The sequence below is a fragment of the Ceratotherium simum genome, chromosome 8 (assembly GCF_057802395.1).
Source record: "Ceratotherium simum simum isolate JZ-2026a chromosome 8, ASM5780239v1, whole genome shotgun sequence".
NCBI classification, from domain to species: Eukaryota; Metazoa; Chordata; class Mammalia; order Perissodactyla; family Rhinocerotidae; genus Ceratotherium; species Ceratotherium simum.
In genome coordinates this window covers 55,042,716-55,058,822 of record NC_141907.1, presented here as the reverse complement: position 1 = coordinate 55,058,822, position 16,107 = coordinate 55,042,716, and the positions used below count along the sequence as shown (strand labels likewise).

Sequence of the window (16,107 nt, the reverse complement as noted above, 5' to 3'; positions counted from 1 at the left end):
ATCAAAAATTGCAGCTCAATATCATAATAAGTTAGCAAAAACTTAGTTATAAAATAAACAACAAAGGGAAAGATAGCATCAAAAGTAACAACAAACACTTCAATTTGGTCACAAACTCACAATAGAAAAAAGAATAATTTGTGACAACAAGAACATAGAATAGGGATAGGTAAAAGAGGAACCAGCATATGTAAATGAGATAAGAGGCTATCACAAAAAAGACTATCTCATCTATGAGATCTTTTATACAAACCTCATGGTAACCACCAAACAAAAAATCAGAGCAGAGTCACAAATCATAAATAAAGAGAAAACTCAGAAACCCATCAGAGAAACCCACCAAACTGAAATGGCAGTCAGCTATACAAGGGAAAAAAAACAGAAATATAAAACAACTGGAAAATGAGAGATAAAATGGCAGTATTAAACCCTCATTATATCAATAATCACTCTAAATGTAAATAGATTGATTTCACCAATAGAAAGACAAAGAGTCACTGGATGTATTAAAAAATAAGACTCAACAATATGCTGGTTCCAGGAAACACATCTCAGCTCTAAAGACAAACATAGGATTGGAATGAAGGGATGGAATATGCTACTCCAGGCCAGTGGCAAACAAAAGAAAGCAAGTATAGTCATACTTATATCAGACAAAGCAAATTTCAAGATAAAAAAAAGAGAGACAAAGATGGCCATTATAATGACAAAAGGGACATTTCACCAAGAAGATATAACACTTATTAATATATATGCACCTAACACAGGAGCACAAAATTATATAAAGATATATGCACTCCTATGTTCAGTGCAGCATTATTTACAATAGCCAAAATACGGAAGCAATCAAAGTGTCCATTGATAGTGCATGGATAAAGATGGGAGATATGTGTATACACACACACACACACACACACACACAATGAATATTATTCAGCCATACAAAAGAATAAAATCTTGCCATTTTCAACAACATGGATGGAAAAATGTATTATTCTAAATGAAATAAGCCAGACAGACAAGGACTATTACTATATGAGTTCACTAGTATGTGGAATCTAAAACACAAAACAAATGAATGAACAAAATAAAACAGAAACAGACTCATACTTCCAGAAAACAAACTGGTGGTTGCCAGCAGGGAGGATTGGTGGCCAGGACAAATAGGTGAAAAGAATTCAGAGGTACAAACTTCTAGTTATAAAATAAGTCACGGGCATGTAATGAGCAGTATAGGTAATATAGTCAATAATATTTTATTAAATTTGTATGATGACAGATGGTAACTAGACTCATCATGGAGATCACTTCATAATATATATAAACATCAAATAACTATGATGTACACCTGAAACTAATATGATATTGTATGTTATTTAAACTTCAACTAAATAAAAAATAAACTCCGGTATCAGTAGGTGCAGACAAGATCAACTATTAAATAAACTCAAAAACAAAGAGAAAATCTGAATAGGACAATAACAAAAAAAGATTGAATTAGTAATCAAAAAATTACCTACAGAGAAAAGTTCTAACCAAGATCGCTTCACTGATGAATTTGACCAAGAATTAATGTCAGTTCTTCAAAAAGATGATCCAAAAAGTAGTAAAAGAGGAAACACTTGCCAACATATTCAATAAGGCCCTGATACTGAAAACACACAAAGACATCACAAGTAAAGAACACTGCAGACCAATATCTCCTATGAATACAGACACAAAAGTCTTTACAACATGCGAGGAAACCAAAGTCAGGAATAGACAAAAGGGATTCTAGACCAAGAAAAACTGGAATTTATCCCAGGAATGCAAAGTTGCTCTAACAACTGAAAAATCATTAATATAATACAACATTATCAATAAAATTAAGGACAAAAACTGGATGATCATCTCAATAAATGCAGAAAAATCATTTGACAAAATCCAATGTCTTTCATGATGAAAATACTCAGTAAACAAGGAATAGAGGGAAACTTCCTCAAACGGGTAAAAGTATCTACAAAAAACCCCACAGCTGACATCATAGTTGATGGTGAAACACTAAATGTTTTTTTCTAAGATAAGGAGCAAGATGAGGAGGTTTACTCTCATCATTTCTATAACATTTCATTGGAGGGTAAAGCCAAGACATTTGGCAAGAACATAAAATAAAGAAATCCACATTGGAAAGGCAGAGGTAAAACTACCTCTATTGGCAGATGAAATGATTTTATATAGAGAAAATAGTTAGGAATTCACTAGAAAATATGCAGACTACAATTGCAATAAACAATCCAAAATGAAATTAAGAAAACAATCCCACCATAGACTTATGTCACATAATTAGAGGGACACATTGTGAGGAACGCACCGTTAGGTAATTTTGTTATTGTGTGAACACCATAGACTGCACTTACACAAACTTAGATGGTATAGCCTACTACACACTTAAGCTATATGGTAAAAACTTATGGGATCACTGTCGTATATGTGGTCTGTCATTGACTGAAATATCGATATGCAGCTCATGACTGTACAATAGCATCAAAAGAATAAAATACTTAGGAATAAATTTAACAAGAAAATTGCAAAACTTAATACTGTGGAAACTACAAAACATTGTGGAAATGTATTTAAAAAGATCTAAATAAAAGGAAAGACATCTTACATTCTAGGATCAAAACACAATATTGTTGCAACGGCAATTCTTCACAAATTGATATACAGATTCAACAAAATCTCTACAAAAATCCCAGCTGATTTGTTTGCATGAATTGCCAAACTAATCCCAAAATTCACACAGATATTCAAGGGATATGAAAACCATCAAACCAACTTGAAAAAAAAAACAAAATTAGAGGAATAATACTAATTGATTTCAAAGCCAACTACAAACTACACTACTCAAGAGAGTGTGATACAGGCACACAGATAAGCAAAAAAATCAATAAAATAGACATTAGAATTAGAATACAGAAATATACTCACACACTGATGGTCAATTTATTTATTTATTTATTTATTTATTTTGTGAGGAAGATCAGCCCTGAGCTAACATCCATGCCAATCCTCCTGGTTTTTGCTGAGGAAGACTGGCCCTGGGTTAACAGCTGTGCCCATCTTCCTCCTCTTTATATGGTACGCTGCCACAGCATGGCCTGACAAGTGGTGCATCAGTGCACGCCCGGGATCCGAACCTGGGCCGCCAGCAGTGGAGCACGTGCACTTAACCACTACGCCACAGGGCCGGCCCTGATGGTCAATTGATTTTTGACAAAGGAATGCACACATTTAAATAAACTCTTCAGGAGAAACTGATTATCCACATGTAAAAGAATGAAGTTGTACTGCCTACCTCAAATCATATACAAACATTACTCAAAATTGATCGAAAACCGAAATGTAAAAATAGAACTATAAGACCCTTAAGGAAAAACATAAGCAAAACTTTGTGATATTGGATTTGGCAAAGCTTTCCTAAATATGACACCAAAACCATAGCAACCAAATTACAAACAGAGAAACTGGACCTCATCAAAATTTAAAACTTTAGCTCTATAAAGGACACTACCAAGAAAATGACAAGATAACCCGCACAATTGAAGATATGTTTAGAAACCATATATCTCATAAGGGATTTATATCCAAAATATATTTTTAAAAGCTCTTATAATTGAATAATAATATGACAAATAATCCAATTAAAAAATTGACAAAGTTTCTGAATAGATTTTTCTCCAAGAAATATCTACTTGTGTGTTGAACATGCATATGCAAAGGTGTTTAACATTATTGAGATCAGGGAAAAGTAACTCAAACCACAATGAGATACGACTTCACTCCCACAACTATACCTATAATTAGAGAGAAAAATAATAACAAGTGCTGGCAAGGGTATGGGGAAATTGGAACCATTATATGTTGCTAGTAGGAATGGGAAATGGTGCAGTCACTTTGGAAAACGCTATGCCATATTCTCAAGGTGAAACATGGAGTTACTGTATGACCCAGCAATTCTACTTCTAGGTATATATTCAAAAGAAAGGAAAATATATCCACTGAAAACTTTTAGGTGAATGTTAATAAACAACATTATTCATAATAGTGAAAAAAGTGTCGGTCAACTGACGAATGAATAAACACAATATGAGATATCCATACTATGGAATATTATCTGGCAGTAAAAAGGAATGAAGCAGTGACATGTTACAACATGGATGAACCTTTGAAATGTGCTAAATGAAAGGAGCCAGTCACAAGGGCCACATATTGCATGATTCCATTTACAGGAAATGTTCAGAATAGGCAAATCTAAAGACACATACTAGATTAATGGTTGGATGAGGCTTGGGGGAGGCAGAGATTAGGGAGTTCCATCTAAAGAGTAAAGGGTTATTAATGGATGATGAAAATGCTCTTAAATTGATTGTTGTGGTGGTTGCACAATTCTGTGAATATGCTATGAAATGTTGAATTGTATACTTGAAAGTTCAACAAGACTGCAGGCACATTTGCCTCTCTCTTGCCATTGTTCTTGACATTCTGCAAATAAAAGTGACTTACACATACAAGCACATCACCTCTTAGCAGATGATAGCACTTTTAATCTTAAAACAGACTTTAAAAACATATACACAAACCAAGTCGTCTACGTTTTCGTTTTTCCACTTGTTATCCAAATGCTCTGACTGTTCACATAATGTATTTACTTTGAGGTGTAGGAGTTATATTTTAACTTCCTTATTGATTTCTCCTTGAATATAAGACTGAGCAATGGTAGAAGAGATCAGCAATTTGAAAAGAAGCCTTCCGTTCCACCAGGATGTCTATGAAATGGATTTCAGTTCTGCTGCTGCTGCAGCTGGGTTGTTACTTTAGCCCTGGGAGTGGTGGAAAGGTGCTGGTGTGGCCCACAGAATATAGCCATTGGATCAGTATGAAGACAATCCTGGATGAACTCGTCCAGAGAGGTCATGAAGTGAGTGTTCTGACATCTTCAGCTTCCATTCTTGTTGATCCCAACAAACCATCTGCTATTAATTTGAGATTTATCCTACATCTTTAACAAAACATGATTTTGAGGTGCTTTTCAGAAACCTGATAGACAAATGGTCATATCTGCCAAAAGATACATTTTGGACATATTTTTCACTAGTGCAAGAAATGGCATGGGAATTTTCTGATTGTATTGAAAAGCTCTGTAAAGATATGGTTTTGAACAAGAAACTTCTAACAAAACTACAAGAATCAAGGTTTGATCTTATTTTAGCAGATGCTATTGGACCGTGTGGTGAGCTGCTGGCTGAGCTACTGAAAATACCTTTAATGTACAGTGTCCGCTTCTCTCCAGGCCATAAAATTGAAAAGTACAGTGGAGGAGTTCCGTTCCCTCCATCCTATGTACCTGCTGTCCTGTCAGAACTAAGTGATCATATGACATTCATGGAGAGGGTAAAAAATATGATATATGTGCTTTATTTTGACTTTTGGTTCCAAATAGTCAATGAGAAGAAGTGGGATCAGTTTTACACTGAAGTACTTGGTAAGTCATGTTTTTAGTTGGTAGCTTGAAGTCCTCACCTTCCTAGTGCCTTGGAAGGTGAGTTTGTATAGTGTCAGAGGAATTTGTCTTTTATAAGTAAAATGTTGAAATAAAAATACAAAAGGAACTCTCACACTCACAAATATTATGGAAATGCTTAAATTATAGAGTCAGTTAGAACCCTGTGGCCCATCACTAGTACAGGACACTCCAGGAAATCATAGACCAAAAATTAAAGCACTCTCGAGGTCATTAAGCAACCACATATCCATTCTTGTTTATTTGTTGGTTTATAATAGGCTTTCTTGCACAGAGGAATTTTAAGTTCACAGCAAAATTGAGTAGAGATTTTCCATGTACACTCTGCCCCTACTCATGCATTGCTTCCCTTGTTATCAACATCCCCTTCCAGAGAAGTACATGTATTCCAATAGATGAAACTATTTTGACACACCATTATCATCCAAAGTCCATATTTTATATTAGGGTTCTCTCTTGGTCTGGTATATTCTGTGAGTTTGGACAAAGTTATAATGTCATATTTCCACCATTATATCATACAGCGTAGTTTCACTGCCATAAAAATCCTCTGTGCTCTGCTTATTCATCCTACAGATCAATTTTATTATATTTTTTTTGTCTTCAATAAAAGTCATTAGAGATTTCACTAAATATCTTGATCAAAGCAGACACATAGATTGAGAAGTTACATATTTCAAACACTCTAGGGAGCCTTGAGGAAATTTCTTCCCCTTGTTTAGTTTAGATTTATTTAAAAAATAAACTATTTTGCCATATTACCTGAAAGATAAAAGAAAGATATAATGGCTCTATCTCAGACACATGAGCCTATAATTTGAGTTTCTAATAATCAAAAATTCCTTCACTAAGTACTTACAAATCATCTGTTTTAAAGGCCTGAAATATTGTCAAGGGGTAGACATACAAGTTACTAGTCTATATTTTTTAAAAACAATGTCTCTCCATTAAAGATTAAATGAGCCAAAATTGAGTGAGCACATCTATTTCCATAATTTATGAAAATTTTCCAGCTGTTTTTGAAACAACATTTATTCAATATGCAAATATTGTTAAGCTCCTAACATGAACCAAATGCAGGCGTAGCCATACTTTCAACACACTCAGTTTATTTGCAAACTCTAGGATCAAGGGAATAGCTTGCTAAATTGTAGAAACTAGACTGAGTACTCTAGGGAAAGGTGTTTCCATGGAAATGGTAGTTAATTGATTGACCAGTTGAAATCATTGTTTACATTTCCACCAATTACTTTTGCAGCTTAACAGAGTAAACAAATGCATGTTTAATTCTTTATTGGCTTAGGTTTAATAATTGTTTATGATTGTGAATGCACCGATGTGAAGTTAGACATGAAAGTCTCTTATGTTTCCTCATATGTATATAAACAGTATACATAAAACATGTACGTTATATGTACACACACACACATATTTGCATTATGAAACCACAGACACTTTTAAACATCTTTGGTTATGTCATTCCAAGCTCCTTTCAGAAAATTACCTGGTATTTTCACTTTATAATATTCTCATTTTTTCTACTTTACTTTGCTTTTTTTCCTTTCAGGAAGACCTACGACATTATCTGGGTTAATGAGGAAAGCTGAAATGTGGCTCATTCGAACCTACTGGGATTTTGAATTTCCTCGCCCACTCTTACCACATTTTGAATATATTGGAGGATATCACTGCAAACCTGCCACACCCCTGCCTAAGGTGACCTGTTCCTGTTTGTTTGGTTTGTTTACTTTGCATTTCAATACAAATGATTCTGTGTTCTTCATTTAGAATGTTTGATTACAGCGAGAGAGTTATGGGAATCTAGGTAAAGTGATCCGCCAATTAGAAACATATGTGTTTCAATACCATTACAAGAATTTGAATTTCATTGTCATCACAGAATAAAGTATTATACCTAGAAGACTTTGGGAATAGGGTCAGTTAAATTAATGCTGCACTATTCAACACATAAGAAAGTATCAGTCACTCATTTAAAGAATATTCTTGAAGTGACTAGCATAGTCCAGAGATAAGTGTTGGATATGCAGAGAAGCAGTGTAGACAAAATTTTCCCCCATACATACCTAACATTCTACTTGGAAAGATATAATATAAGCATGTAACAAAACTGTGTGAAAAGTATAATAATAAGGTAAGACCACAATGCTAAAGAACATCCAGCAGGGATCATCGAACAAGAATGATTAAGATCAGAAAGTATACTCTTTATATTGGAAGGGTTATGTCGTCATTTTCCCAAGAGAAAAGAAGAAATAATGAATTTAAAATAGAAGGACCAAAAAAAAAGAAGGATGAGTATGCAGTCTTGACGAGATATCCGGGAAAATTTTGGCTCCTTTACATTTGTTTGCTTGTTTTTTGTGAGACACTACACTGAGCAATAAGGTAATATTACAGTACAGAAAGTAATAAATTGGTTTTAAATTGGCAGGAATACGGGACTACAAGTCAGAATAATTCTGAAACAATTCCAGGCAGGAGGGTGACCAAATCTCTGCTGCAGAAAGCTCTGTTGTACCTCTCCCACCGTGGGACAGGTGCTCCCTGGGGGACTCAGTCAGGTGACGATTAGGCCCCTCACAGCCAGTTACACACAGCACTTTCTACTAGGACATCCTTTTTACAATATGATTTCAGGGTAAAAAGTGTCATACATAAACAAACCAGAAATAGGGTCACTCAAATAAGCAACATACATGTATATTTCTGGATTATAAATAGGAATTTTAGGGCTATTTCATGGAAACTCCAAAGAGTAGTACCAGACTCCTGAATGACAGCAATTCCCCAGCCTTTTAAGAGCGAGTTAGGGGTGGAAGTTGTGATGTACTGACAAAGCTTAAGGTGAGGTATAGATTGTTAAAGAGCTGAGAGAAAAAAGATGTAAAATCATCCGAATCATAACAAACTTGTTCTTAGTGCTCATAGTCAGAGAAACAACAACTAATGACTAAACTAAAATAATTCTCCAGAAATTCTGCTTGGAATAAACAAGTGATTTAGTAAAACTATAACAATAAAGAATTAAAGGTGAGTTAAGATGCTGTTCTGTGGTCTCCTTCCAAGAATCTATATTAGTAATTAATAACAGGGTAAATGAAGAGTCTAGGTATAATACTGTCTAAGAGCACTACCTCCACACTACTGTCTCCTCCTCTATTCCACTTGATACACGTACACACACACACACGTTTGCACAAATATACATACTAAAGGAAATCAATCTCATATCAATTGCATCATTCCAAAGGAAGTGAGGTACTAGATCTTTTATAAACAGCCATGGAGGAAAACAGAATGGAGGTTCCTCAAAAAATTAAAAATAGATGTACCATAAGGTCCATCAATTCCACTTCTTGATATTTATCCAAAACAATTGACATTAGGATCCCGATGACATATATGCACAATCATCTTCATAGCAACACTATTCACAAGAGCCAAATGTGGAAGCAATCCAAGTGTCAATTGATGGATGAATTAATTTGAAAAAATGTGGTATTTAAACACAATGGAATATTAGCCTTAAAATGGAAGGAAATTCTAAAACACGCTACAGCATGGCTGAAACTTAAAAATGGCATGCTAAGTGAAATGAGCCACTCATGAAACAAACAATACTGTATGATTCACTTGTGTAAGTTATCTAGACCGGTCAAATTCATAGAAAGAGAAAGTAGAATGACAGTTGTCAGGGAATTATTGTATAATAGGTATAGTTTCAATTTGCAAGATGAAAAGTTCTGGAGATTGGTTGTAGAACAATGAGAATGAATATACTACTGAATTGTAAACTTAGGAATTCTTAAGATGGTAAATTTTATGTTACGTACATTTTAACACAATTAAAAATAAACAGGCACTAGTCTAGTAATTCCTGATAATAGATGATTTTCTCTCCTTAGTTGTTTGAAGCAATCCTTTTAATAATGTTTGCTATGCCGTTGCTCTTTTGCAATGGAGCAAATTATTTCTTCACAGGAAATGGAAGAGTTTGCCCAGAGCTCTGGAGAAAATGGTATTGTGGTGTTTACTCTGGGATCAGTGGTCAGTAACATGACAGAAGAAAGGGCCAATGTGATTGCATCAGCCCTTGCACAGATTCCACAAAATGTTAGATAAAGTCATTTATAGTGGACAACTATTTAATGCATCTTTTAAATTTTGAAAAGAGTCTGTTTACAAAAATTTCCTGCTTGAAAGGTAAACTACACTGTATATGATAGGTCCAATTTATCTCCGATATTAGCTAAAAAAACAAAGTATATATGGCAGGTGCCAACAGTGCAGAGGGTATTTTTGATTGACAATAACTTTGGCATTAACATTGAGATCAGAAATAAATATATTTAAGTGGTGCAACATGAAGTTTTGGTAGTATAATGGTATGGTGGGTACGTACAAATATCATCAAATTGTGCCCTGTCATTTGCTCCTTTTCCTTTCAGGATTCCTGTGGGCACTGTACACGCTACAGATGTTCTCAGAAAGGAGTTAAATTTTAACAGTAACATTAAGCAAGAAATGATAACAGTCTGAAAGGCATCCTGCAGTTTAGGCTTGCCAGGCAATCCAGGCCTCTCTTACTTCTCCTCAATTAAGAACAGGCCTATTCGGTGTGGTTTTCAGGATGCAATGCAGAGAAAGAAATGCCAGAGCCCACCAAGCTGCATCCAGGTACCTATCCAGCCATGAGGATTTAGAAAGAGAAACCAATTGAAAAAAAGAAAGAGAAAAAACGGCCCTTGTGGACTAGTCCCTGCTGAAGTCTGAAACAGGAAAACATAAGTGAAAGGGTGGAGGTGGGTCAGCCTTTAAGGTGTCTTATAAAATGTGGCCCTGCAAAGACTCTGCTTCTAATCCATCTGAAAAACAACTCCTCCTGATTGAAGGAAAAGGGAATATAAAAAGCAGTCTACTAGAAGCAAGACTAGCATGGGAAAGTTTCAGATGCCCCATCTCCATAAAATATGGTAGGAAACTATTTGTAATACATGGAACATACCTGGAGTCTCTGGGTACTTTTGAACTACTTTTTAGTCTTCTAACTGATATAGTTTTCTGCTTATCATCTATGCTAATTTGCTGAGAACTAAAGTTACTTTAAGACTCACATTGAAAATAGATGTTAACTCTAGTAAATTAGAACCTAGCTTATGAGGATTGCTTGGGAATTCCAATATCTGTACCTAATTTTGGTAGTGGACTTGGAAATAGCTTAGCTATAAAAAACCATATTAATCAATGGTGTCAATGTTTGGAGTACATCCCTAAAGTGTTATCAGTCAGTTGAATAAAATTTAGCAGCATCATGACATTCAATTTTTTTGGACAGCTTTACTGTTATTTTGAAGTACCAAGAGGCTCTTGTTTTCAACAAACCCAGCAATAGTGATAATACTCTGGATTCATGTAAAAAATTACTACTTGAAATTTTACATGGAAGTAGTGATTAATAATTAGTAATTTAAAAGAAGCTAAACATACTTACCAAGCAGAAATTATTTGTAATTGATAATAAATTGATAATAATCAGAATTATTTTGTTCTCACAAATAGCTGATTGCATACCTTTTTCTCTTTGTAAATCAAAAGATGTAAAACTCTAATAAAATTACTTATTGAACAAGTGGATATAAGTAAGCTGCTTCTCTCAACACTCAAAAAGAAAGAAGCAGGGTAATATGAAATTTGGAAGCTGAGAGCTAGAAAAATAAATAGTTAAATGAATTATCAGATCATTAGTAATTTGCAATTTCTTTGCACTGGAATTATAATGACTGCCTAAAAACTTTTTATGCACTTGAATAGATCATTGAAAATACCATTTGTCTAATCCACGTGTGAAACATCATGATTGCATCCACACTTGATTGAATATAAAATAAATACATGGAAGATGAGTATTCCTATTACATCAGTGTTTCAGTAGTTCTCCTTACTTAGCCTCTCTTGTCCTCATTTCCTCATCTGTCATACTGAACGGGTTTAACTACATGCCTCTTAATCTATTCAGATTCTAACATATTATATCTTAAGTGTGACTCAGGGAAAAAGATATTTTCTTTACTCTAACAGGTTATATGGAGATTTGATGGCAAGAAGCCAGATACCTTAGGGCCAAATACTCGGCTCTACAAGTGGATCCCCCAGAATGACCTTCTTGGTAAGACTCTGGAAAACAAACACTGAAATGAAAGCAACTCCAACCAGATGATAATAGTTCACAAGGAAACAAATTTATTGAACATTTGTTATTAGAAACCTCAAAAATAAAAATTAACTTTATTAGATTTATTTCCCAGTCCTCGGGGGAAGTGATAAGCATAACCTTTCATTCCTCGGATTTCTGCGCCACCACCAACTTCCTACTGCCTTGAAATGCTACTTGTCAGACTCAGTGACTTCACTTTTTCATTAAGAGAATATATTCTAACATATCCACACCCCTTTTTTCCCCACACATTCTTTTTTTATCCAGCCTTTTCTCTTTCAGTATTGCCCACATGTCAATCTTGTATTCATTTTTCAAGTCGCAAGTCATACATCAATCTATGTAGCCGTCACTTACCTCTATAGAAGACCTAGGTGCTTCTTCCTTTGAGCTTTGAAAGACAAATTCATATAGTTTCCTGTGTACGATAATCTGTTACGTAGAATACAGTGCCTCTATCAGTGACTTATATTGCCGTATTCTCATTTTATTCTAAGACTTATACTTAATAATTTGCTGAAATTCACCCAATCCTAGGTCATCTGAAAACCAAAGCCTTTATAACTCATGGTGGAGCCAATGGAGTCTATGAGGCCATCTACCATGGGATCCCTATGGTGGGCGTTCCTTTGTTTGCGGATCAACCTGATGATATTGAGCACACGAAGATGAAAGGAGTAGCTGTTGGACTGGACTTCAACACAATGTCAAGTACTGATTTGCTCAACACATTGAAGACAGTCATTAATGACCCATCGTGAGTATCACGATTTTTTTAATAGATACTATTTATATGTAGGTTCTTTTGCCAATGGTGAGTATGAGTTTCACACCATTCTTGAGGCTAATTAGTAAATTGTTAAAATGATTTAACCATTCTTAAATCCACTTTTATTTTCACCCAGACATTTATTTCAAAGCTGTATTTTAACCCTATAGATGTACTGGGTACCCAACTGGTACAACAATTTTCTCCTCAAATAGTGTGAAATTTCATAGGTAATTGTAAGAAGGATACGTTCTTGTTTTTTTTTTTTTTTTTTTTGGTGAGGAGGACTAGCCCTGAGCTAACATCCGATCCCAATCCTCCCCTTTTTTCTTGAGGAAGTTTGGCCCTGGGCTAACATCGGTGCCCATCTTCCTCTACTTTATATGGGATGCCGCCACAGCATGGCTTAACAACAGGTGCGTCGGTGAGCACCCAGGATCTGAACCGGCGAACCCCGGCCGCCACAGCAGAGAGTGCGCACTTAACCGCTGCGCCACCAGGCGGCGCCCAAGAAGGATACATTTTTAAAAGTATAATAGAACCAGAGAAGGAAAGAATGATGAACTAGAAGAAACATCATAAATTCTTTCAATTCAGTGCCTAACATCTCTGAAACTATAAATTACTTTACATGAAAAATTGATTTTATTATTATGATTATTTTAGCAAATTTTATGATATAGTTTATATATTTTAAAATTATAAATTCCAATACATGCAGTGTGTTTTCAGAGCTATGAAACCACCAAACTAATATAAATTTAGGACATTTTTATTAGCACAAAAAGACACCTGACATGCCTTAGAAGTCACTTTCCATTCACGCCTGGCCAAGTAACTATTACTCATCTTTCTGTCTCTATATATTAGACCTTCTGGACATTTCGTATACACAGAATCATACAATTTATGGTCTTTTGCAACTGGTTTCTTTCACATATGATAATGTTTTTGACTTTCTTCCCTGTTATAGCTTGCTATTGCTGAATATTATTCTATGATAAGGACATAGCACGTTTTAGTTACCCACTTACCAGTTCATGGATATTTTGGTTGTTCCACGTTTGGCTATTATGAATATTGCTATATATGATTTTGTGTGAATATATATAAAGATGTCAATACTTACAGTATCTAAACAGACTAAATCATTTTAAGATGAAGATTGTCAGAGTGGATTTTAAAAACTAACTATACATACTATTTATAAGACATGCTTAAATATAAGAGTACAAGAAGATTGTAAGCACAAAGATAGGAAAAAATCTAGTTCAACAGTACCCATAGAAAGATGTATGCAGTTATACTAATATCAGACACAGTAGACCAGAAACACTACTAAAGTAAAAGACGAATACTTCAGAATTATAAATGTCTTTCACAACAATACAAATTATTAATTTGTAACACCTGCAAATACATCACCCAAATAAACAAAGTAAAAGTAGAAATAATGAAAAAATGAAACCTAAATCTATAGTTGTAATATGACGTTTTTAAAGACCTTTTTCTATAATATAGAAAAAGATGACAAAATAAATAAATACATAAAAAGTTTGAAGATGATTTACAAATCATCTTATCTCATTACCTATTTGATATATATATTATATATTATATATGTATAACTATGGTGAAAATATATTTTTCAACAGCATATAGAATAATTAATGAAATTGCCCATGCATGCTGGGGCAAATCTAAGACTTAAGTATTTGAAAATTTTCAAATTATAAAGAGCATACTATCTGGCCAGAAGAGAATTGTTAGAAATTGTCAAAAAAAAAAAAAAAGAACAAAAAGAACTCCAAATTTTGCAAATTAAGCAATACATTTCTAAACAATTCAGAGTCAACAAAGAAATCATAATCTTACATGTGCTGTCTTCTCAGCAAATCCCTTCTAAGTATTATGAAACAGAAATGTATAAATACGAAACCAAAAGACATTTACAAGAATATTTTCATCAGTATTAGTAAAAATGGCCAAAATATTAACAATCCACATGTCCATCAATCATTATGAAGAAAAAAATCTGTGGTGCTGTCATGGATTTGATACTATACAGTATCCAATGCTACAAACCAACAACTGCTATAAAAAGACAAAAAACAATGAGTATTACTGTATGTTTCCAATATATAAACCAGAAAAACTAAACTATGATGTTAAAGGAATGATAGTAGTTAATTTGCAGAAGAGATTAGCGACTAAAAGATCAAAGAAAATTAGGGAGCTTCTAGTAGCCTGTAGTATCCTATATCAATGTAGGTAGTAGGTACATTGGTATATTCACTTCATGACAATTTTCTAGCTGATTATGAAATTTTGAACTGTTCACTTAGGATATGTGCATTTTTCTTATGTATTTATACTTAAATAAAAGGCATATTTTACAAAATGTATTGTATTTAGAAATCTAGAAATCAACTAGAAAAAACAAATTAAAAACATAGAAGCAATGTCTAGAGGTGCCATTAGTGTGGCCAGGTAAAACCTCTCTGAGAAGCGACACGGAAGCCAAAGCCTCCATCAGGAGTTAGAAGCAAACCTTGGAGTGTTGCAGGAAACGGCGCTCCAGGAGAGGGCCAGAAGGGACAGGAAGTGCAAAAGTGCTAAAGTGGGGACACGTTTGGCACCTTCAACAAACAGCTACAAGGCCAGTGTGCCTACAATAAAGTGTGCTGAGGACAAAATATTTGGAGAGGAGGTTGCCAGGGATTTTGCCAAGTAGGTCCGGAGGCCAAAGTGATGATTTGGAATTTATTCTACACGAGGTGAGAAGCCAAATGGAAATTTTAAACAAGGAAGTGTTATGATCTTCCATGTGTTTGAAAAAAATCATTCTGGCTACTGGGTGGAAAATGGACAGTAGAGTTGTGAAGAGGAGAATAGATACACAGGGACTGGTTAGGAGGCATTGTACCCATAATGACACAATCCTTTAAAAACTTCAAGAGCATCATCCTAAAATTGCATTTATCATCTCACTTATGGCCCTTTGAATGGCTCCTATCATGTCTTCTGCTGGAGAAGATTTAACTTTCTCACCTTATCTTCATCTTCACTTTGTAAAATATTTGTCATCAGAAAATTCTAATTTAAAAACCAATCTATGAAGATCGAAGTAAAATATACTTCTGCAATTCTATGATATTTATTTTGAAACATATGTATGACACTTCAAAAACCTCTCATGGGGATGATATGCTTAGGCAAATTAAAATCCTTTCAATGTCGCTATCTTTGTGTTTTGCCTTTAGGTATAAAGAGAATGCTATGAAATTATCAAGAATTCAACATGATCAACCAGTGAAGCCTCTAGATCGAGCAGTCTTCTGGATCGAGTTTGTCATGCGCCACAAAGGAGCCAAACACCTGCGGCCAGCTTCCCATGACCTCACCTGGTTCCAGTACCACTCTTTGGATGTTCTTGGGTTCCTGCTGGCCTGTGTAGCAACTGCTATATTTGTCATCACAAAATGTTGTCTGTTTTGTTGCCGGAAGTTTGCTAAAACAGGAAGGAAGGAAAAAAGGGAGTAG

General features: G+C 34.6%; 1 protein-coding gene across 6 annotated transcripts in view; it reads left to right on the top strand.

Annotated features, from left to right (window-relative positions):
• Positions 1-16,107, top strand: part of LOC101404135 (UDP-glucuronosyltransferase 2B31-like) — a 34,102-nt gene extending 17,995 nt beyond the window's left edge. The window contains exons 3-9 of one of the 6 annotated variants that reach the window (XM_087434702.1): positions 3,322-3,381; positions 5,135-5,521; positions 7,128-7,276; positions 9,563-9,694; positions 11,660-11,747; positions 12,333-12,552; positions 15,828-16,107. In XM_087434702.1, coding sequence (XP_087290828.1) covers positions 3,322-3,381; positions 5,135-5,521; positions 7,128-7,276; positions 9,563-9,694; positions 11,660-11,747; positions 12,333-12,552; positions 15,828-16,107 — 1,316 coding nt within the window. Of the gene's footprint in view, positions 1-3,321; positions 3,382-4,801; positions 5,526-7,127; positions 7,277-9,562; positions 9,695-11,659; positions 11,748-12,332; positions 12,553-15,827 lie in introns of those variants that run through there. The other 5 variants (XM_087434705.1, XM_087434704.1, XM_087434703.1 and 2 more) reach the window with 5 other exon arrangements.